This window comes from Mastomys coucha, unplaced genomic scaffold (assembly GCF_008632895.1).
Source record: "Mastomys coucha isolate ucsf_1 unplaced genomic scaffold, UCSF_Mcou_1 pScaffold15, whole genome shotgun sequence".
NCBI classification, from domain to species: domain Eukaryota; kingdom Metazoa; phylum Chordata; class Mammalia; order Rodentia; family Muridae; genus Mastomys; species Mastomys coucha.
This window is the reverse complement of record NW_022196897.1, coordinates 107,380,852-107,401,713: the sequence shown is the minus strand read 5'-3', so window position 1 is coordinate 107,401,713 and position 20,862 is coordinate 107,380,852. Positions and strand designations below refer to the sequence as shown.

At 44.6% G+C, this 20,862-nt stretch overlaps 1 protein-coding gene across 3 annotated transcripts in view; it reads left to right on the top strand.

Annotated features, from left to right (window-relative positions):
• Spg11 (SPG11 vesicle trafficking associated, spatacsin) overlaps window positions 1-20,862 on the top strand; it is a 61,629-nt gene that overhangs the window by 7,744 nt on the left and 33,023 nt on the right. For all 3 annotated transcript variants that reach the window (XM_031371686.1, XM_031371687.1, XM_031371688.1), the window contains 11 exons: window positions 3,186-3,323; window positions 3,535-3,980; window positions 7,529-7,674; window positions 10,241-10,373; window positions 12,433-12,588; window positions 13,232-13,407; window positions 15,110-15,286; window positions 16,368-16,439; window positions 17,382-17,509; window positions 18,338-18,513; window positions 19,151-19,361. In XM_031371686.1, the coding sequence (XP_031227546.1) occupies window positions 3,186-3,323; window positions 3,535-3,980; window positions 7,529-7,674; window positions 10,241-10,373; window positions 12,433-12,588; window positions 13,232-13,407; window positions 15,110-15,286; window positions 16,368-16,439; window positions 17,382-17,509; window positions 18,338-18,513; window positions 19,151-19,361 (1,959 nt within the window). The remainder of the gene's footprint in view (window positions 1-3,185; window positions 3,324-3,534; window positions 3,981-7,528; window positions 7,675-10,240; window positions 10,374-12,432; window positions 12,589-13,231; window positions 13,408-15,109; window positions 15,287-16,367; window positions 16,440-17,381; window positions 17,510-18,337; window positions 18,514-19,150; window positions 19,362-20,862) is intronic.

The following is a 20,862-nucleotide window of genomic DNA, read 5'->3' as shown; positions in this document are numbered from 1 at the left end:
GCTTTTTTTTTTTTAAGCCTCTTTTCTATGCAGTTAGACCTCATTATGGCTCCTGTAGTAAGTCTTTTACTGTGTAAGATTGTGTATAAATGGTTACGGCTGCCTTGTATATCAAAGGTTTGGTTTTGACTTAATGTGTTATATGCAGGTTATGTCACAAATAATCAAGATTGTACAGTTTTAAAAGGCTCATTTTTTATATGTCACCCCTACTTCTTGCCCCATTTAAGGGTAGAAGAGAATGGAATTTACCTGCTGTTGGATTTGCTGGGTTTGTGGCTTGGAGCCTGGCTGCACTGGGGCTCATGTTCCTCTTAAAGGAGTCTGACAAGATATGTACAGCTAGCTTTTCCTCCTGGGGATTCCTATGGGTGTTTCCCTCTGAGGAACTGCACCTGTGGCTGCCTGACCGCTTGCCCGTGTGGCTTTTCCATTAGCTTGCTTGCTGCTCTTGGTTTTGTAATCTTCTCATGTAATTCGGTGATATAGAAATAGGCCTTTCAGCATTTTTGAGCTGACAATATATATGGTCATTCAAATCCATCTAGTCTTTCAGTTTCACCTTGATATAAATAAGAGAAGTCCCTGAGTGGTTGTGAATGCTTTTGATGAGTTTTATTGCTTATTGTTTGGCTCATTAAAAAGGGTAAATTTGTTTTTATATACCCGCCAGGTATATTGTTTTCTCTTGGAGCTAGGGATCAAGGCCAGAGCCTCAGGCATGGTCACCAAGCCAGCCATAAGAGGCTCCAAGCACCAGCTTGTTTTAAACAGCTGCTTATGGATTTATGTTTTGACTTTGTTCTGGAAACAAGTAGACAGTAATGGAATTTCCCCTGAGGGAGATGGTGTGATCTCATTTACTTTGTTTGTTTGTTTAATACAAGGTCTCACTATGCCTTCCAGGCTGCTCTCAAACTCATATCAGCCCCCTGATGCTAAGATTACAAGAACAGCCGCCTGCCTGGCCTTGGCTGGAAGTCTTTGAGCAGCGGTCTTCACTCAGCCTGTTCTAGTCTTATTTCATGACTTTCTTCTCTTCCAGCTTTTTTGGTCCTTCTGCTCCTGAGCCAGAGTTCAGTACTTAACTGTGTACTTTTAAATTATTTCCTGTTTCTCTCTTCTTTTTTTCCTTTAAATAAAGTTTGTAAATGCTCTTTGAGAACTCACCTGACTGTTTTTTCAGGCTTTTTCTCTATTCTGGGATGGGACCTTGCTGTGTGGTTCAGTCTGGTCCCTGAACTGGGCACAAGTGATCTTTCCAGCTCAGCCTCCTGAGTAGTTAGGTCTCGTTCTTTGGCTTCATTGTGACTTTTCCTTCCATTTTTAACCTAGCTGTCCATTCTCATAGTCACACTGTGGACTCTGTCGGCATCTGAAATCATCCTCCAGATCATTGCACCACATGGAGCAACACAACTTCCCAAACTTTCTAGCTAACTTACTCAGTTACCTGCCCCCCTGACTTCACTGGGATTTCCAGCTCTGACCTTCTGTGCTTCCCTCTCCGCCTGTCCCCACTTCCTACCTCCCAGGCGTGCGCTCTGTGATCCATTGTTTTACTCAGTTTCTTGCAGGCACTCTAAAGGTATGTATGCTCTTGCTCCATGCACACACTTGGCTGGCCAAAATACCAACCCTGAGTGAAATGCTGGTCCTGCCTTCTCAGAGCGTACACCCAAGCAGTTTTACATTTGTGAGAAATCTGCAAATTTCTCCTTGCCAACCCCCCTTCTGTGGTATTTTTTGAGACAAAGGTTTGCTATATAGTCCAGACTAGCCTCAAACTCAAGGTCTGCCTGCATCTGCCTCCCAGGACTAGATTGTGAGTGTATACCACCATACCCAGCCTTACAAAAATGTTACCCTATTTTTCCTCAAACCTGCTTGTTTCTCTCTATTCTTCCCTTTTCTTGAATGACCTTGCCTCCTACATTTTAAATGAAACAGAGCCGAGTAATGTCTAGTGGTTCTCGTCTTTGTTGTAGTTCTGCCTAAAGGCTTCTTTAGCTGTCTGTCTCTCCTAAAGATGACAGTTAAACTTCCTTAACAGCCTGCAGGGCTCTCAGGCATCTGTCTCCTGCTAGCTTTTCCAGCCTGGTCCCCCGCCACCCTGCTTCTCATGTGCTGTACTCTGGTACCACGGCCCTCTTTTTCAAATATGACAACTCTCATTCTACACAACTGGCCATCCTCACTCACACACATACTTTGCTTTGCTCATTTATGATCCTGACCTAAATCTTTCTTTGTTGTGGTATAATGAGTTACTAAAAGCTTAGCTTTGAGCTGGAGAAATGTGATTTCCACACGCCTTCTGGGGAATGCCTGAATCCTCCCTAACCCCAATAAGTAAATAAATGGAAAAAGAAAATTCAAACCCCAAGCTTTGTGGTTAAATTAGCCTGGTTCAGTGTTTCTCTTTACTGTCTTCAGTGTTGAGCTTTACACTGAAGTGTTGTCTGCGTCTGTAAAGTGGGTTATACTTATTTCTGTAAGGTGTTGGAAGGCTTAGAGTTTATGTTGCTCAGCATGGCATCTGCAGTGTGCTGGACAATGAACACTGCTAGACTGCGAAGCGCTTTCACTTTGCGAAACAAACTGCTCCGTAGAGTCAGATTCTTTCTGTTGTTGTTAAGAAACGTTTTATTTATTATTTTGTGTATGAGGGTGTTTTGCCTGCATGTATGCTTGTGCACCATGCGCTTGCAGAGACTGGAGTTATAGACAGTTACAAGCTGCACTGTGGCTGCTGGGAATTGAACCCAGTTCTCTTGGGAGTAGCGTGTGCTTTTAACCACTAGACCATCTCTACGGTCCGTAGAGTCAAATTCTTGATGCTTACTTTATCATTGTTCTGCAAGAGATGTTAGAGAGACCGCCGTCTTGAAAATACAATATTTGTGCCATTCTTCTCTGTATCCATGTTCATTTTTATTAAAATTTTTCATATAATATATTTTGATCATATACCTTCCCCTTCTCAACTGCTCCCAGATCTGCCCCACTTCCCTACCTACCCACTGCATGGTCTCTCTCTCAAAAAAAACTTTCAAAACAAACTTTAAAAAAAAAAAAAAGGACAAAAAGCACACATGCATACGCAAACCCAGAAGTAGTTGTGATACAAATTTGGGGTTGTTCATAATTTTTTTTGATATGGCTGTTATTCTTTTTCAATGTAGGCAATACCCAGGACACCTACTGTGTGCAGGAACACTGGAAGACCTTCCTATTGAAGGGCCTCCAGGAACAGATGAGGATGACCTGGTTAACTCTGTCCACAGCATGAAACTGACCAAGGTGTCCTTTCAAGTGGATAGGTATAAACAGAGATCCTTTTAGGATCTCCTTTACTGTTTGTTTGTTTGTTTGTTGACAAGGTCTTACTATGTAGTCCTAGGCTGCTTGCAGCTTGCTGTGTAGAGCAGGTCACCTTGAATGCTGAGTGACCCTCCCTCCTGCCTTACCCCAGCTTGTGTGTGACTTGTCACCCTTACCGTAGTGGGTGCTAAGTGCTGCCCTGTCTTTCAGGTCCTGGAGAGCCCAGCTGTCATCACTGAATGAATCCGTGAGGAGCTCGGAACCAGAGGTTTCCTGCTATGCTCCCTGGTTCCAGGGTGCTTTGCGCTTGGAGTCCCTGGAATCTGGTAACCACGCCCCCACTGTACCAACCCTCCGTTCCCTTCCAGGGGATGTCCCACGTGGCCAGTGTGCTTTTCTCCAGGAGCACATCAAGAGCAGTGATCCAGGAAGGCCGTGGAAGACAGTGCAGCTGAGGGAGCAAGAGCAGCCCGCAGAGCTCACGTGTCTGTCCGTGACAGGATTCACTGCACTGTTTACTTGGGCAGTAGGAACGACCAGCTGCACCATCGGCCTCTGGGACTTGGAGACCCAGAGCATGCAGTGTTTTTCTCTCAGCCAGAAGTGTACTCCTGTAGACATCGGCGGAGACCAGCAGCTGTGCCTTGCTCTGACAGGTGAGCGTGCTGTATCTGATTGGAATACTTTTTGAAGAGGTGTGACTGGTTTTTAAAATTACACTTACTTGTTTCTCACGCATCCTCGAGTGTGTGTGTGTGCATACCTGCATGTGTGCACGAATGCAGAATGCCAAAGCACTCTTGCAGAGGTCAAGGACAACTTGTGAGAGTTGGTTCTCTCCTGCCACCATGTGGATCCTAGGGATCAAACTTTAGGTTCTTCGGCCTTGGAGGTCTTTTTCCCCCACTGATGGCTAGTCATCTTGCCAGCCCAAAGTGTGACTTCTTAACATAGTTTACTTCTGCTGCCTCGGTGCCAGCATGTGCCTGGTCTTACTGCAAAGTGGTACTTAGTCTGGGAGGAAAGTTGGTGTTATTCTTTGTAGCACTGTCTTGTATGTCTTTATTTTACGTGTGTGAGTGTTTTGTTTGCATGCATGTCTGGGGCCTGCAGAGGCCAGAAGAGGGCATCAGATCCCATGCATATAGAATTATAGACAGTTTGTGAGCTGCCTTGTGGTGTTGGGAACCAAACCTGGCTCCTCAGAAAGAGCTGCTAGTGCCCTTAAACACTAAGCCATCTCTCCAGCCATCTCCTGTCTCTAATTTAAATAATTTCTCTTCAGCAAAATATTAAGATGCCAGATAAGATAATAAGAGTAATGTAGGCTGAATTTTTAACTTGAAAAAAACTCATTTGACCTTAGTCTACATAAGCAGAGGTTACAAGCCAGCAGATCATGGGCCATGTCTATGCTGCATATTTATTTTGGTCAGAACTGAATAGGGTTTTGTTTATTTGGTTTTTAAACAAGGTCTTACATAGCACAGCTTACCTCAACCTTGCTGTGGGAATGATGCTGGTCTTTTTTTTGTTTTTTTTTTTTTGTTTTTGTTTTTGTCTTTCGAGACAGGGTTTCTCTGTGTAGCCCTGGCTGTCCTGGAACTCACTCTGTAAACCAGGCTGGCTTTGAACTCAGAAATCCGCCTGCCTCTGCCTCCCAAGTGCTGGGATTAAAGGCGTGTGCCACCACCGCCCAGCATGATGCTGGTCTTAACCACCTGATCCTACTATTCATGTCTCCTTAGAACTGCAGGCCTGTTATCACACACCTAGCTTAGGCTTTCAAAAAGAGAACACCATAAATACAAAATACAAAAGTGGGAGAGATTTATACAAAATCTGGATTTGTAGCTGCTACTGGTCTGGCCCTGAACCTGCATCTCTGCATAGAAACTTAGGTTTCTCTTCAGTAGGCTGCCATGTTTCTAGTTTGGGTTTCTCTTCAGTAGGCTATTGAATATCTGGTTTGGGGTTCTCTGCTGGGCTGTGTGTATCTGGTTTGGGGTTCTCTGCTGGGCTATGTGTATCTGGTTTGGGGTTCTCTGCTGGGCTACCTTATATCTGGTTTGGGGTTTTCTGCTGGCTTGTGTATATCTGGTTTGGGGTTCTCTTCTGGGCTTTATATATCTGGTTTGGGGTTCTCTGCTGGGCTGTGTGTATCTGGTTTGGGGTTCTCTGCTGGGCTGTGTGTATCTGGTTTGGGGTTCTCTGCCAGGGTGATGTATGTTGATTGCTGGTTAGACTTTCCTCCCACTGTTCCTGGCCTCTCCTGGCCTGTGCTGCAGGCATGAAGCACTTTATAGATGAAATGCATTCATTCAGCATAGGTGCTGGAACTTCCTCCAGTGCTTGAATGTTGTGTGGGACTCAACTGCTTATTTCTTCTTCAGTGCTTAGTTTTGTGTTCTTGTTTATTTTGCTTTTTAAAGGCAGAATCTTACTATTTAACCCTAGCCAGTCAGAAACCTACTATGTAGACCAGACTGGTCTCCAACTGTGGCAGTCCTCCTGCCTCTGTCTCTCTAGTGCTGAGATTACAGGAATGTGCTACTAAACCTGCCTTGGTTTTTGTTTGTTTCATTTTGGACAGACAGGGTCTCTCTATATAGCCCTGGCCAACCAGGAACTGGTCATGATCTTCCTGCTTCAGCCTCCCAAGGTATAAACCACCATGATCAAAAAATGGTGACTCCATCTGTCCTTCCTTCCTTCCTTCCTCCCTTCCTTTCTTCCTTCCTTCCTTTTGGTATTTTGGCTTGAACCTAGGGTGTTGCACATGCCAGATGAGTGCTCTTCCCCTGAGCAGTCTCAGCCTTAATAAAGTCTGATGCTTTGTGTATCCAGAGGCATGCTATTTACTTGTTTTATTTTAGTAAACCAGAAATCTATCATCTCTATACATTATTAAAGTTTTCCAGTATTAAACATGCAAGATAATATGAAGTATAAATGCCAACTGTAGTGTCATTTCATAGTGTGCATTTTTTGGTATTTTTTTTTTTACTATAGTTTTTTGTAATCCTGGGACTCTAGCCCAGGGCCTCATGCGTGCTAAGCAAGTGTTCTATTACTAAGGTAAATCTCTAGCCCTAAGGCATTGTTCTTATGAAAATGAGACTCGTGATCAGTGTCTTAATATAAAATTCTTGGGCAGGCAAGATAGCCTGTTGGGTGAGGCATTTGCAACCAGACCTGATAATTTGAGTCCCATCTTGGGAACCTACAAGATGGAAGCAGGGAACTGACACCTGACCTCCACACACATGCACACACTCACACAATAATAAATAAATGTGACTAAAAACATTAAAAAGTCAGTCTATTAATACCATATCAACTCAGGGTATGTCCTGGTTGATTTTTCTTGTCAGCTTGACACAGCTAGAGTTATCTGGGAGAGGAACCTCCACTGAGAAGATGCCCTGGATCTTCTTGCTTACAGGCGCCCTGGTTGGAGGCATTTTCTCAATGACTGTGGATGGCAGCACCCCTGGGAAGGTGGTGCTGGGTTGTACAAAAAGTAGACTGGGAGTGGAGTGGAGTAATAGCCCAACATTTAAGAGCACTAGTTCTCGCAGAAGGTCAAGACTGACTCTCAACACCCCTTTGGTGCCTCATAACCATCCATAATTCCAGTGCCAGGGGATCCCAACAGGTATGCGCGTGGTGTGCAAGACATCACACACATAAAATACACTAAATAAAATTAAGAAAGGCAGGGCAGGCTGAATAAGTCCTGGGGAGCAAGCCAGGAAGCAGCACTCCTCCATGGCCTCTGCTTCAGTCCCTGCCTCCGGGTTCTGCCCCAGCTTCCTTTCATGAAATGAAGGATGGTAAATTTTAATGTGAAATAAACCCTTTTCTCTCCAAGTTTGGTCATGGTGCTTTATCACAGTGAGCACACACACATACACACACATTAAAGTTTTTTTTTTTTTTTTTTTTTGAGATAAAGTTTCACTATATAACCCTGACTGGCCTGGAACTCACTTTGTAGACCAAACTGGCCTAGATATTGCAGATTCACCTGCCTCTGTCTCCCAAGTGCTCGAATAAAAGACATGCATGGTCATATCCAGCTCAATATATGTATTTTAGGTACAGTGTGGAAATATTAGGTGATTAGAAATTAATTTCTAAGTCATAATTCTAAGATCTAAGTCTACTAACTTATTAATGCTAACTTTTACTTTTCCCATAGACAATGGTCTGTCTCTGATTTTGTTTGGTTTAACTCAAGAGGAGTTTTTGAACAGACTAATGATCCATGGCAGCGCCAGCACTGTGGACTCCCTTTGTCATCTCAATGGTTGGGGACGGTGCTCCATCCCCATCCACGCTCTAGAGGTAACTGGAATCTGTCCCCCCAACTCCACTTGCCGGTGCGTGCCCTGTGCTACTGAGGAACAGAGAGAATGTCTGTGCACTCATCATCTGCACCGTTTGTTCATCTGTCCAAGGCTGGCTGTTTATTTTCTTATTACTCTTATTGGCTCTAAAGATATGCAGTCACAACAAATATTATTTAGGAAAGGTGATATGATAGAAATGGAGACAGCCATACACTAATCAGGTGAGAAGCTGGCTGCAGAGAACGGAGTGGAGACGCTTTTCATTTCTGGACCCCTTCCATCCAGATAGAACATAGAGTCTGAGTTTATATAGCATTTTATAGTTCACACACACTCTTTCATTTGTATCATCTAATTGAGTCCTAAAACAATCACAGAACTACCCATGACTGAGTAAATTTTATTCTATTTATTTATTTATTTATTTAATGTATATGAGTACACTGTAGCTGTACTGATGGTTATGAGCCATCATGTGGTTGCTGGGAATTTGAATTCAGGACCACTGCTCGCTCTGGTCATTCTGTTCCGCTCCGGTCGGCCCGCTCACTTAGGCCTAAAGATTTCTTTATTATTATGTCTAAGTACATTGTAGCTGTCTTTAGACACACCAGAAGAGGGTGTTAGATGATGGTGAGCCACCATGTGGTTGCAGAGATTTGAACTCAGGACCTTCAGAAGAGCAGTCAGTGCTCTTAACTGCTGAGTCATTTCTCCAGCCCCCTCTTTCTCTCTTTTTAATAGATTAAGAAATAGACAGAGTGGCTGAGCCTGTAACCACAGTATACTAATAAAGAAAGGAATTGGAGTGGAAGTCAGGTCATCTCTGCATCTGGGTGCAGCCTCCAAGAAAGGCTTGCTGTTGGTTTTTTTCAGACAAGAGTGCCCCAGGCTAGCCTCAGACTTGCTGTGTATCCAAGCACAACTGACCTTGGACTTCTTGCTACTTCTACTTCCTGAGAGCTGAGTGCAAATGATGTGTGTGTGTGTGTGTGTGTGTGTGTGTGTACATGCGCGCGTTTGCATGATTTGTGTAGTTAGATGAATAATGTGTGTGACACACACACACATAAATGTATATTTAATAGCTCAGTTTATTTTAGAATCTTTTCTCACATATATCTCCAAATTTAAGGTCAGTGCAGCTATGAAAGTATACTGAAATTACCTATGCTTGCCTACAAATCTATAAAATGTTGATGAAAGAATACTTATGAATATATCAGTATTTAAGCACACCAACATAATGGGCTTTACTTCTGATGTGTGTGTGTGTGTGTGTGTGTGTGTGTGTGTGTGTGTGCACGTACACATGTGAGTGCGGTTGTCCTTGGAGGCCAACAGAGATATCCTATCCCTGGAGCTGTTGTTCCAGCAATGGTGAGGCACCATACAGGTTCTGGGAACCGAACCTGGGTCCTTTGCAGTCTACTCTGCAGTCTCAGTTCCTGAGCCATGTAGCCCCTTTTCCAACCTTTTAAAGTTTTTGTTTTTAACACCTCACTCAGTTTATGACATTTGTGTTGCATGTACATGCAGAAGTCCATATCCCTCCACTGATCACAGTTAGTACATGCAGGGTTTCTGGTGATCATTAAACTCTGAGAGGCAAAGTCATTCAAATGAGAACAAATAAGCTGAGAAAATGAAGAGGGAATCAAGAGTAGGAAAGATGATTCACAGACCTCTATCTCCTGTCTTTCATGATTTTGTTTGTTGAGGCAGGGTCTCCTTCCATAGCCCAAGCTGGCCTGGAACTCACAATCCTCCTACCTGACCCTCCCCACTGCCTGACCCTCCCCAGTGCTGGTATCGAATGTTACCACATCTACGTCCTCTCTTAAATATACAAGTGTGTCTTCTGACTGTGTTTGAGTTAAAATTCTGCCATTATTAAACAGGGCTGCCACAGAGGGCTGCCATGACAGGCTGTTGTGATCCTAAGAGCCTGTGGTAGAAGGCTGTAAAGCAAGTAGAGGGCACCATTTGGGTACTGGCCACACACCCACTCCAGGTAGACCAGATTGGTGTTGACAGGCTCAGCAGCTGATCCAGGTCTGGAGGTCCTTCCTACCTCATTGTGTACTATTCTGTCCCACAGTTGTTCATTATACCATTTTATAATTAGAGCAGAGTAAGAGGTTCAGTTGGTCTAAGAATGCTCAACTCTATTTCAGACGATCTGACTCAAACATCTTTATCCTTCTGAAAATACAAGTAACTTCCTCTTCTCATTATTTTTACAGTAAACAGTAAGTTAGCTGAAGAGATAGGTGGGGTTTGGGCTAAGGATTGCCACCCCCTTTGGGCACAGACTGTTGAGAGAGTTGCCAGCCTGTAGCGGGCAGGAGCAGCTGGCAGCCCCTCCCCAGAGAGGCCCTGCAGCACCCAGAGCATGGGTGGTGCCGCGGCTCAGAGTTGGAACCATATAGGGGTCATCAGTAGTGAGGAGTTGCTTCTGTGGGTATTGGTGCCAGATAGCTCCATTTGAGCCTCTGAAGTTTAAAGGGTCTGCGTCCCGGCCCCCGCCCACACGGGGTAACTCTCCTCTCCCTGTGTAGGCCGGAATAGAAAACCGTCAGCTGGACACAGTAGATTTCTTCTTGAAGAGCAAGGAAAATCTTCTTACTCCGTCTTCAAAATCTCCTGCTTCTGATCAACAGCACCACTTTTCATCCCATCTATACCTAAGGCGTAAGTAAAATATCGCACGCATACTTACCATTTTAGGCATTTTTAAATTATTATTGTTTTAAAATGTGTGTGTGTGTGTGTGTATACCTGCTTGTATGTGTGTCCCCTCGTTTGTACAGATAGCTGGGGACACCCAAAGAGGGATCCTCTGACACTAGAGTTAAAAATGGTTGTAAGCCACCTGATGTGTGTCCTGGGTACTGAACTCCAGTCCTGTGAAAGAGCAGCAAGTGCTCTTAAGTGCTGAGCCCTTTCTCTAGCCCCATCACTGTGTCTTCTAATGGCTTGTTGCTGGTCGGACTCATTTACAGAGCTTATTTACTTTGAGGAAGGTTGTCAAAGTCTGTAGATGTTCTCATTGTCGGGCTGGAGGAGCTTGGTGCCACAGCCCGCCTGCCACCAGGACCCTTGCTCAGTCCTGTTACCAGAACAGCACCACCCCACGGTGTTGTGACTGCTTACATCCTGGGCTCTGCTCCGATCATCTTCAGAGTCAGGAGTGTGATGTGTGAAGAGGAATGAGACTCCCGGAGTTAGCCATCTTCAAACAGAGCTGTGTTGATAGCCTGTCTTTCTGAGTTATACAGGATTGTAGACTGGGGTTTGTTATGAAAAAATTTCACTGACTTATGTACTTAATTTGCTCCTTTAACAATTCTTCAAGATTTTTGCTTTTTTTAAAAAGATTTATTTTATTCATTTTATGTGTATGAGTACACTGTAGCTGTACACATGGCCATGAGCCATCATGTGTGTGGCTGCTGGGAATTGAACTCAGGACCTCTGGCAGCCCGCTCGCTTCAGCCCCGCTCCCTTCAGCCCCGCTCCCTTCAGCCCCGCTCGCTCTGGCGTAATAATTCATTGTAGCTGTCTTCAGACGCACCAGAAGAGGGCGTCAGATCTCATTACTGGTGGTTGTGAGCCACCATGTGGTTGCTGGGATCCGAATTCAGGACCTTCGGAAGAGCAGTCAATGCTCTTACCTGCTGAGCCATCTCACCAGCCCCGATTTTTGCTTTTCTTAACAAATAGCCTAACATTTATTCTGGAACCAGGTAGCCAAATAAACGCTTTCTGTAAAGTAGTGGTTGTGACACTTTTGGGGGTCACATATCAAATAATCCGCATATTAAGATATTTACATTACGATTCATAACAGTAGCAAAATGACAGCTATGAAATATCAACGAAATAACTTTATGGTGGGGGGTCACCACAGCATGAGGAGCTGCACTAAAGGGCTGCAGCGTTGGGAAGGCTGAGGAGCACTGCTTCAAAGGGACTATGCAATAGTGTTTTCCCATGTAGAGTGTAACAAGCTGCTTTCCTAGAGGAATACCGCAGTTGTGTGGCCACTGTCCACTTGTACTGTTTGATCACTTTTCCTGACTCTGTGTCTTCTACCTGCACTGCTTTTATTCAAAGGTAGAAGTGAATCTGAAAGAAGTTGTGTGAGAATAAGCCTCACCTACTGTCCCAGACCCACGTTTCCTATAATTCTTTAACACATGCAGCTGCAAAGCTGGGCAGATGCTGAGATCAGCAGGCATTGCCCCATGAGGGCCCTCAAGTGCAGAGGCAGGAGTTGCCCTGTGAGGCCCTCAAGTGCAGAGGCAGGAGTTGCCCTGTGAGGCCCTCAAGTGCAGAGGTGGTTCAGAATATGTTACATTCCTGTCTAGCATGCATGTTGGCCTGGGTTCAAATTTTGGCTGTGCCATTTTAAATACTTTCAAAACTAGCTTGGGTAAGTGACTTTCTGTGAACCTCAGTCTGCTCTCATCTACTATGGAAAGGAAGTAAACGTTTATTGGGTTGTTGGAAAGAAAAAAAAATGAGTTTATAAAGCACCAAGTCTGCAAAATAATGGTAGTAATACCAGTAGATGTTTATTTGTGAGTGTAGTCATTTGCAAGTAATAAGCCTTCATAAAAGCGTATGAGCTTTTGAAATACAACATTAGGCCTGTTTATATTCAGAATACTGCAACTAACATTTTGGATGTGTCAGTGTCGGGGAGACAGTCTGGTGTTTCCTTGTTAATTTCTTCCTTCTTTCTCAGAGGTAGAAGAGCTGACCCCAGCCCTGGATTTACTTTGCTCAGCAATTAGAGAAAGTGACTCAGAAACCCAAAGCAAGCACTTTGCTGAGCAGCTGCTTCACCTCACACTATCTTTCCTTAACAAGCAAATAAGAGAGCTTTTTGTTCACACCGATGGTAAGAACAACAGTGAGGGCTGTGCATGCCATTGGTCAGAACAGTGAGGGTGGGGCATGTCATTGGTCAGAACTGTGAGGATGGGGCATGCCATTGGTCAGAACTGTGAGGATGGGGCTTATCATTGGTCAGAACAGTGAGGGCGGGGCTTGTCATTGGTCAGAACAGTGAGAGCTGTGCATTTCATTGGTCAGAACTGTGAAGGCTGGGCATGCCATTGGTCAGAACTGTGAGGGCGGGGCATGTTATTGGTCAGAACAGTGAGGGCAGGGCATGCCTTTGGTCAGAAGAGCTGGCAGGACATACTGCTGTGAAGAAAACTGAGTGAGGGAGATGGTCTAGGGGCACTGGCAGAAAGGTGGCAGAGGGAGAATGAAGCGGACTGTGCGAAACACAGCTACTTGTAGTAGGAAGGGAAGGTTTATTGTTTGAAAATACTTGTTTTGAAATTTGACAATTTCTAGAATTCCTTTCAACAAGTCATGGTGTGTTCTCCTTCCCTTTTCTTTCCATGCCTGTTTACACACGTACACACACACACGCTCATGCACATGAAAACACACATTCATAATCATGCAACACATACACACATGTACACATACATGCATGCACATGCACATTGACACACTGATATTTTTCACAGAGCTAGATGAGCATTTACAGAAAGGAGTGGCCATTTTGACCAGCTACATCAATGAACTTCGGATTTTTATGATAAAGTTCCCTTGGAAGCCAGGAGATGCCATAGATGACTCTGATGTGACTGAAGGTGTCCTCACGGTGAAGGATGGCCAGGTTTGGGAGGAACTCAGCTTGGAGGTAAGTGAGTATCCATCAGAGCTCTGTCGGATTCAGAGAGCCCAAGAAAGTACCTCAGAAACGGGGTTTAGAGTCTACACACTGCTGTGGAGTCTTTGGCTGGGGTCTCAGGTTTTACTAATGTGAGCTCTTGGGCATGGCTTCAGATCTATACCCCTAGATCCTGCCGATGTAATGCCCCATCTGCCACAGGACCAACCTCTCCCAGAAGTCCTGCCTTGGTGGCCTGGGCCTGGAACTTTGTTTTCTTTTTAATGTATTTTGGAGATAGGTCTCTCTACCTGAGGCTTTCCTTGACCTCGTTTTGTATCCTAGGGTGGGCACGACTCATGATCCTTCCACCTCAGCCTCCCCACTGCTGAGGTGGAGGCCTGCCTCTGCCCTACCTCAGCCTCCTCACTGCTGAGGTGGAGGCCTGCCTCTGCACTATCCTCTCCAGGGCACTTTGGCCTCCTGCATGTTTTTGACTTCTGGATAAACAGTTCCTTCTGGCAGTCAGGTCTCAGGGATCTACTATGATGTCATCACCAGGACATGCACTTGATTTGAGTCCTAGTCATTATAAAATCTAATGAACATGTTTGCCATTTAAATCCTCTGTGTGTCTACCTGTTTGCTTCTCTTTTCACAGAAAAGAGCATATTTAGTTTAAAATGTACTGCCATCTGTATTATTTGGGGACCAGGAGAGTCCTTTCTCCCTACACGGACTGTGGTGTTGTAGAGGCGAAGCCAGTGCCTTCATGCAGTCTCTGAGCACAGCAGATTAAAAGGATAACTCAGAGCTGGGCGGTGGTGGCGCACGCCTTTAGTCCCAGCACTTGGGAGGCAGAGGCAGGCGGATTTCTGAGTTCGAGGCCAGCCTGGTCTACGGAGTGAGTTCCAGGACAGCCAGGACTACACAGAAAAACCCTGTCTTGAAAAACCAAAAAAAAAAAGGATAACTCAGATTTGGCGTGACTGCAGCTGTAGGGCAGGGCGGAGAAGCTTTTCTTTTCTTTACTTTTCTTGCTGATTTTTAGCTGTTTTCTGTCTTACAGGCCTCTTCCTGTGTTCCTCCCTTTAGAATTTCTAGAACACTGTCAGCAGTCCTCAGTCCTTCTTTCTCAAAATCACTCATCTACCTCTCCCCTTCCCCCTCCCCGCATGACCTCGCATACCTCGGTATCTTGACCTTCAGTTATTTTCAGTCCCTTCTATGCTTCCTAAAGTGTCTGGTGATAAGAAATGTGATTCCATGTGAGCTTCAGGATAGAATGCACATGCTCGTGATGGACTCAGCTTTTCCACCGGCACTTGCTTCTGTTACATTGAGTGGTGTGGAGTCTCTGAAGGCTTGCCCTGGTATTCTCCACTCTGCATTCCCTCCTTTTGGAATCCCTGTCTTCTGATAGGTTATCTCTAAGAAGTCCCGTGCCTCAAGCCCCCACTTCAGTTGTAGCCCTCTTCCTTATTTTGATGCATTCCCTCTGTCTCCTGTAGCTTTTGCTACGGCCCGCATCCCTGAGGGCTGCAACCATGCTTTCTCTGTGTCTCCCACGGTTGTGAGGCCCTAAGCTGCTCATAGAAGTCAGCTCGTAGAAGTTGATTTTCAATCAAAGGCCCCTTAGCGGGTATCTAATGCGTGTGTACATTCTGTATTGATAATCATCATAATAAAACTAAAAGGAACTTTAAACTTATGTTTTTCTTCTTTTTCCTAGGAAGTTATTGCTGATGCCATTTTAAATAACAGAATACCAGAGGCACAAACTTTCTTTCGGGTTACTGGTCATTCTGCTCAACGATTGGAGGAACTGGTTAGAATAGGCCTAGATTTGGCATTTGACAGTTTAAAAAAGAACAACGTGGAGGAGGCCTCCAGGCTCCTGAGGAACATGGTGAGTGGTGATAATCTGCCTCCGATGCTCTCTGTAGGCCAAGATGACCTAGAACTCACCCTATAGGTCATGTTGCCCTTAGATTCATTCATGATCCTCCTGCCTCAGCTTCAGTGTGTTGGGATTACAGGCATGAGCCACCACATCTGGCATCTCTTGTTTTTGTTTGATTTTAGACATGGTCTCATTATGTAGGCCAGGCTGGCCTTGAACGCACTGTTCTCCTGCCTCAGCTTCTCAAGTGCTTAAACTACACACATGCATCACCACACCCCCAAGACAGTGCTTTCCATAGAAGGCTTCACAGAGGGCCTCAATTTTGCTGGAGGACATTCTGTATTCTTCGGGGAACCCTTACATCACCATTTGAACTTTCTAGTTGATTAGGCTTCCGTGGCCTAGGGCTCCATGCTCCCTGGTTTTGCATACTTGAGGAGGGAGGTGTAGAAGCAGGGCTCGTGGGCTGAGCTAAGGGCTGGCCCTTGTCTGTGCGGCTGGAGTCTTGCCCTGGGTAACTCTGAAAGTGCAGAGAATCTCATTACAGATGGTTGTGAGCCACCATGTGGCTGCTGGGAATTGAACTCAGGACCTTTGGAAGAACAGTCAGTGCTCTTAACCACTGAGCCATCTCTCCAGCCCAATCTTTACTTTCTTTTTTGTTTTGTTGTTGTTGTTGTTGTTTTGTTTTGTTTTTGTTTTTTGGTTTTGTCGAGACAGGGTTTCTCTGTACTGCCTCTGCCTCCCAAGTGCTGGGATCAAAGGCGTGCACCACCACCGCCCAGCTCAACTTTTACTTTCAAGTAAACCACCATAACAGTTTGTTGTCATCTTGGGCTCTGGTTGCCTGGTATTACCTTAAATTGTTCTGTGTGTTGCCTTTGCTCTGGAAAAGTAATAAGGGCTTCGGGGACAAGCAATCAATACATATAACTGATGTAGGAAATAAATATTCCCAAGAACAGCAGTGGTGTGCAGTTCTAGCAGGATACTTGTCTGCAGTAGAGCATTTCTGCGACTAGCATATTTATGTTCAAATAGGTTCATTACAAATTTAAGGCTTTTAATTTTCCATTTATTTTAGGGCTTCAATGTGGAAGATGAGTTGCTTAAGATATGCTTCCATACAACTGATAAAAATATTCGAGACTTTTTGGTAAGTCAAGGTGACACTCATACAGGTTCCATTTTACATTTTGAGATGGAATCTTGGTGTGTAGTCCAAGCTGGCTGCCCAACTCCTGATCCTGGTGTTAGCTTTCTGGAATTACAAGCATGCCTGGCTATGGTTTACATTATTATTAGAACACTTTGGTGATTTTTTTTTAACTTTAAAATGAAAATTTTATAATCTAGGAAAAACATAAATAAACTTGACAGTCCTTATTTGTTTGTTTGGCTTGGGTTTTCGAGACCGGGTTTCTCTGTGTAACAGAGCCCTGGCTATTTTGGAACTCACTATGTAGACCAGGCTCGCCTTGAACTCTTCCTTGAACTCGCCTTGAGATCTTCCTGCCTCTGCCTGCCCAGTGCTGGGATTATCTGCATCACCATCTGCATCTGGCACAATCCTTATTTAATGATTGTGATTACTTTGGCACTTTGACATTAGGATAAAGGAAGACTTATGTGAATATATATTAATGTAAAGTGCAGGTTACAAGGTTAGAAAGGTGGCTCAGCAGATAGTCTCCAGCTGGCAAGCCTCACAGCCTAGTGCTATCCCTGGGACCTGCATGGTGGAGGGAGAGAAAGCGACTCCAGTAAAACAAATGTAGTGCAGAATACAACTCCCCCCTCCCCTTTTTCCTTCTCCTCTTCTCTTCCTCTCCCTTCTCTTCATTTCCTCCCTCCCCCCTCCCCTCTCTTCCCTTCTCCCTTTATCCCTCCCCTCCTCGAGTCTTCTCCTCTCCCTTGTCCTTCCTTCCTCTGACTTTCTCTGTGGTGCTGTAGATAAAGCCCAAGGCCTGAGGCATGCGAGACGAACACATTCTCTAACCCACAATACAATTATTAAATGACACTTAATCTCATGCATTTTGTTTTACAAATGTTCTTGATTTTTGTGTGGTCACTGCTATAATTGCTTTTATTCAAGGTTGAAATTTTAAAAGAAAAGGAATGTTTTTCTAAAGAAGAAAGAAGAACTGTAGACTTTGTTCATCAAGTTGAAACACTTTATTCAGGACACTTCCAGGAACATGCGCGGATGCAGATTTTCCCCAGGTAGGCCCGTTAGTCCCTGAAAAAGAAAATAAAAAAATCCAACAGGAACTTGCCCATGTAAGCCTGGGATTGAAAGAGTTAAATTTGAGACCAGGGTTAGAGAAGATTGTTAAAAACCACAGGGACCAGAGGAAGGCTGGGCCAGGGAAAAGCTGACCAGGGGAGTGCAAATCTCAGAGATAAGGCAAGGAGGTGCCCAGCTGAGGCGCCTGAGACACGCCTGGCCAGACATTGAGTGATGGACCCTGGGCCATTTGGTTTTCTTAAGTGTTAGCTAAGGGTCAGTATGAACTTTGAATAGCACTCTCCCCTCTTGCTAGGAATTTCACTTTTTTTTAGGAATTCTCAACTCTGATCTGCACAAACGACATTCAGAATAGCCAATCATGTATAGCCACACCAATTCCTTTGTCTCCCCAGACCTTTATTCCTATAAAAAGTCAAAACCCCTGGACCTCATGGTCGGTTTTCCCTAGACTCCTGCATGAGTTGGATTGGGAAACGAACCAGGGCCCTGAATAAAACTACCTCTGCATTTGCATCAAGATGGCTTTTCATGTTTCTTGGGTGCATGCCTCCTAGGACTTGAGCGGGAACTCTAGCCGGAGTCTTTCATCCCTTGGCTTATGGATAACACTCCATTTGTAGTATTATGGAACTAAGCATCCAGTTCACTGGAAGGTAAAGTTTGCATGTTAAAGAAGGGCATCCGAAATTCCCTGTCACTTCAGCGCTTGTAATCAGAGTTATACTCCACTTCTAGCAGATAAAAAGAAATGGCTTTTTCCTTCAAAATTAAAAAATATATATATAATGTCACTGTTTTAGGTATTGGATAAAGGAACAGGACTGTTTCAAACATAAACCTGTCTTGGACACATTCCTCAAATGTGATAAAAAAGATGAGTTTAATAAACAGGACCATAGAATTGCATTGAATTGGGCTCACTGGTGGGATCTTCAAACACAGGAATGTATCCTTCTCCCCAGAATAAGACCAGAAGGCAAGTATAAAAAGGCCAGAAATATGAGCATATTAGATGGGATTAATTAGGCTAGGCATTGATGTTTTAGTATTTGGGGGTCTCCTTTAGGATCCTTTGGGGGGGGGAGGTTCAGTTTGTTTAAAATCCAGTCATTGCAATAAGACTTCTTGCTTATAAAGTGTTTGTAGTGGATTTATAGCATGGTGCTGAAAAAAAAACAAACAAACATGGGGTTAAAGGAATGGATATTGTCAAAACTCAAAGTTGTCTTTCTGGCTCTGCAGTGACAGTGTGGTTTTCCACACAGTTTCTGAGTTTCTTACGTAAAGTGGGGATTAGTAGCACACAGGGCTCTGGAACACACCTGATGGGCTGAGCAGTGAAGAGTCCGGTAGCATCGAACTGATGTTCACTGCCGGGCACAGCCTAAGTTGTTATGTGGCAGAGAAGAGAGCTGACAACTCCTGTGCCACTTCATTCTCACTCCTGGTAGTGAGGAACATGTGACTTCCTGTCTCTAGTGCTGGTTATAAAATGAACAAAGCAAAATGAAACTAAAAAGTAGAGGGCTTGAGTAAGTCACACATGATATGAGTACAAGTAGCCAGTAACCATAATTCACTGCTGGTTTAAAGGTGTTTTGTTCTTCATGTAGAATACAAAGCACATTCCCCAGAAGCCCTTTGGAGATACCTCACAGCTCGCCATGACTGGTCAAGCATCCGCTCGTGGGTGGAAGAATTCCAGACCCAGGAAACCGTGTCACCTCAGCAGAGCAAGTGGCCCCCTCTGAGTGCTGACATCATTGAGCAGGGCACTTGCTGCCACAGTCACATGAGGGACAAGATTTTAGACAAGCTGGCCAGGTACTGTCAGCTGCGGGATCAGAGCAGGTGTGAGAACAGAAGGAAGGGAATCAAACCATGGTGGTGAAGGGGAGCCTGCATACCTGTGGCCCCTGCTGGGTTCAGGGTTATGGGATGCCTGTGCTTGCCCTCTAAACTTCCACCAGCTCAGTGCAGTGTTGCTCCATGACATAACATTCAAAGAGTATTGTTCTAAGCTGTTGTTTGAAATCATCTGTTTTTAGTGTCATGGGGTGGGGAACAGATTCTCAAATTACAGATGGAGGTTCTCCCCGCAACTTCTCGTGCCTTCTGTTGTTTTGTTTGGCCTGGAACTTGCTGTGTGGTGTCCTCTGATATAGAACGGTCATTAGAAGTTTAAAGAGCAAGTGGCTGGAGGCAAGATTACCCCAGGATCAGGTGTCCTATAGCTGTCTCTACTCTTGTGTAGTCAGTCACCACACTCTGCTGTGACAGCCTTGACCTGCAGAGGACAGTGGGAATGAGAGAGCAGAGTGGCGGTTTTAGCTCATTTCTAAAAATAATCCTACAAGATCTAACAGTGTGAACTTGCCGATCATGTGGGTAAGTAGTAGCCGAGTAGTTTTGTGTGGCAGATATCTCTGACCCCTCCAGCTCTTCTTTCCTAACTGGGCGAATCACAGCCAGAGAGATGAGCATCTAGGAACACAGCAGGGGAAGAGGAGAGGCTAGGTCTGCGAAGATGGGACACTAGAACCAATTCATGGATATTTCACCAGAGAGGAAGCATAAATGGCCAGTGTGCTGGCTAATTCTGTGTCAGCAATGCACAAGCTATAGTCATCTGTCTTAGGATTCCTATTGCTGCGATGAAGCAACATGACCAAAAAGAAAGTTGGGGAGGAAAGGGTTTATTTGGCATACACTTCCACAGCACTGTTCATCAAAAGAAGTCAGGACAGGAAGTCAAACGGGGCAGGAGCCTGGAGGCAGGAGTGGCCATGGAGGGTAGGGTGCTGCTTACTGGCTTGCTTCTAATGGCCCTCTCAGCAGTGGATTAACATGTGAAAGTGTAAACCAAATAAACGCTTTCCTTCCCAGCTTGCTTAGGTAATGGTGTCTCATCCCAGCCATAGGGACTCTTAACACAAACACAGCCAGGAAATAGGAAAAGATTGCTTTCTCATTTTTTGTTTGTTTTTTGTTTTATTTCTTGAGACAGGGTTTGTCTGTGTAGCCCTGCTGTCCTGGAACTCACTCTGTAGGCCAGGCTGATCTTGAACTCACAGAGATCTGCCTCCAGAGTGCTGAGATAAAGGTGTGCACCACTGCCAATAAGATCTTTCTCATTTGTAATCATGGAATTTTGAATTTATTTTTCTAAAATCTAGGAACAGCTGAAATGACCCACAAATGTTCAAACAAAATATGGCATGAAGGATATTACTGTAGGTGTCACCATGGATGAATGACCAATGTCAAGTAAAGAAAAAAGGAGAGAATAATATACATTCTCAGTCTTTTTTTTTTTTTTTTTTTT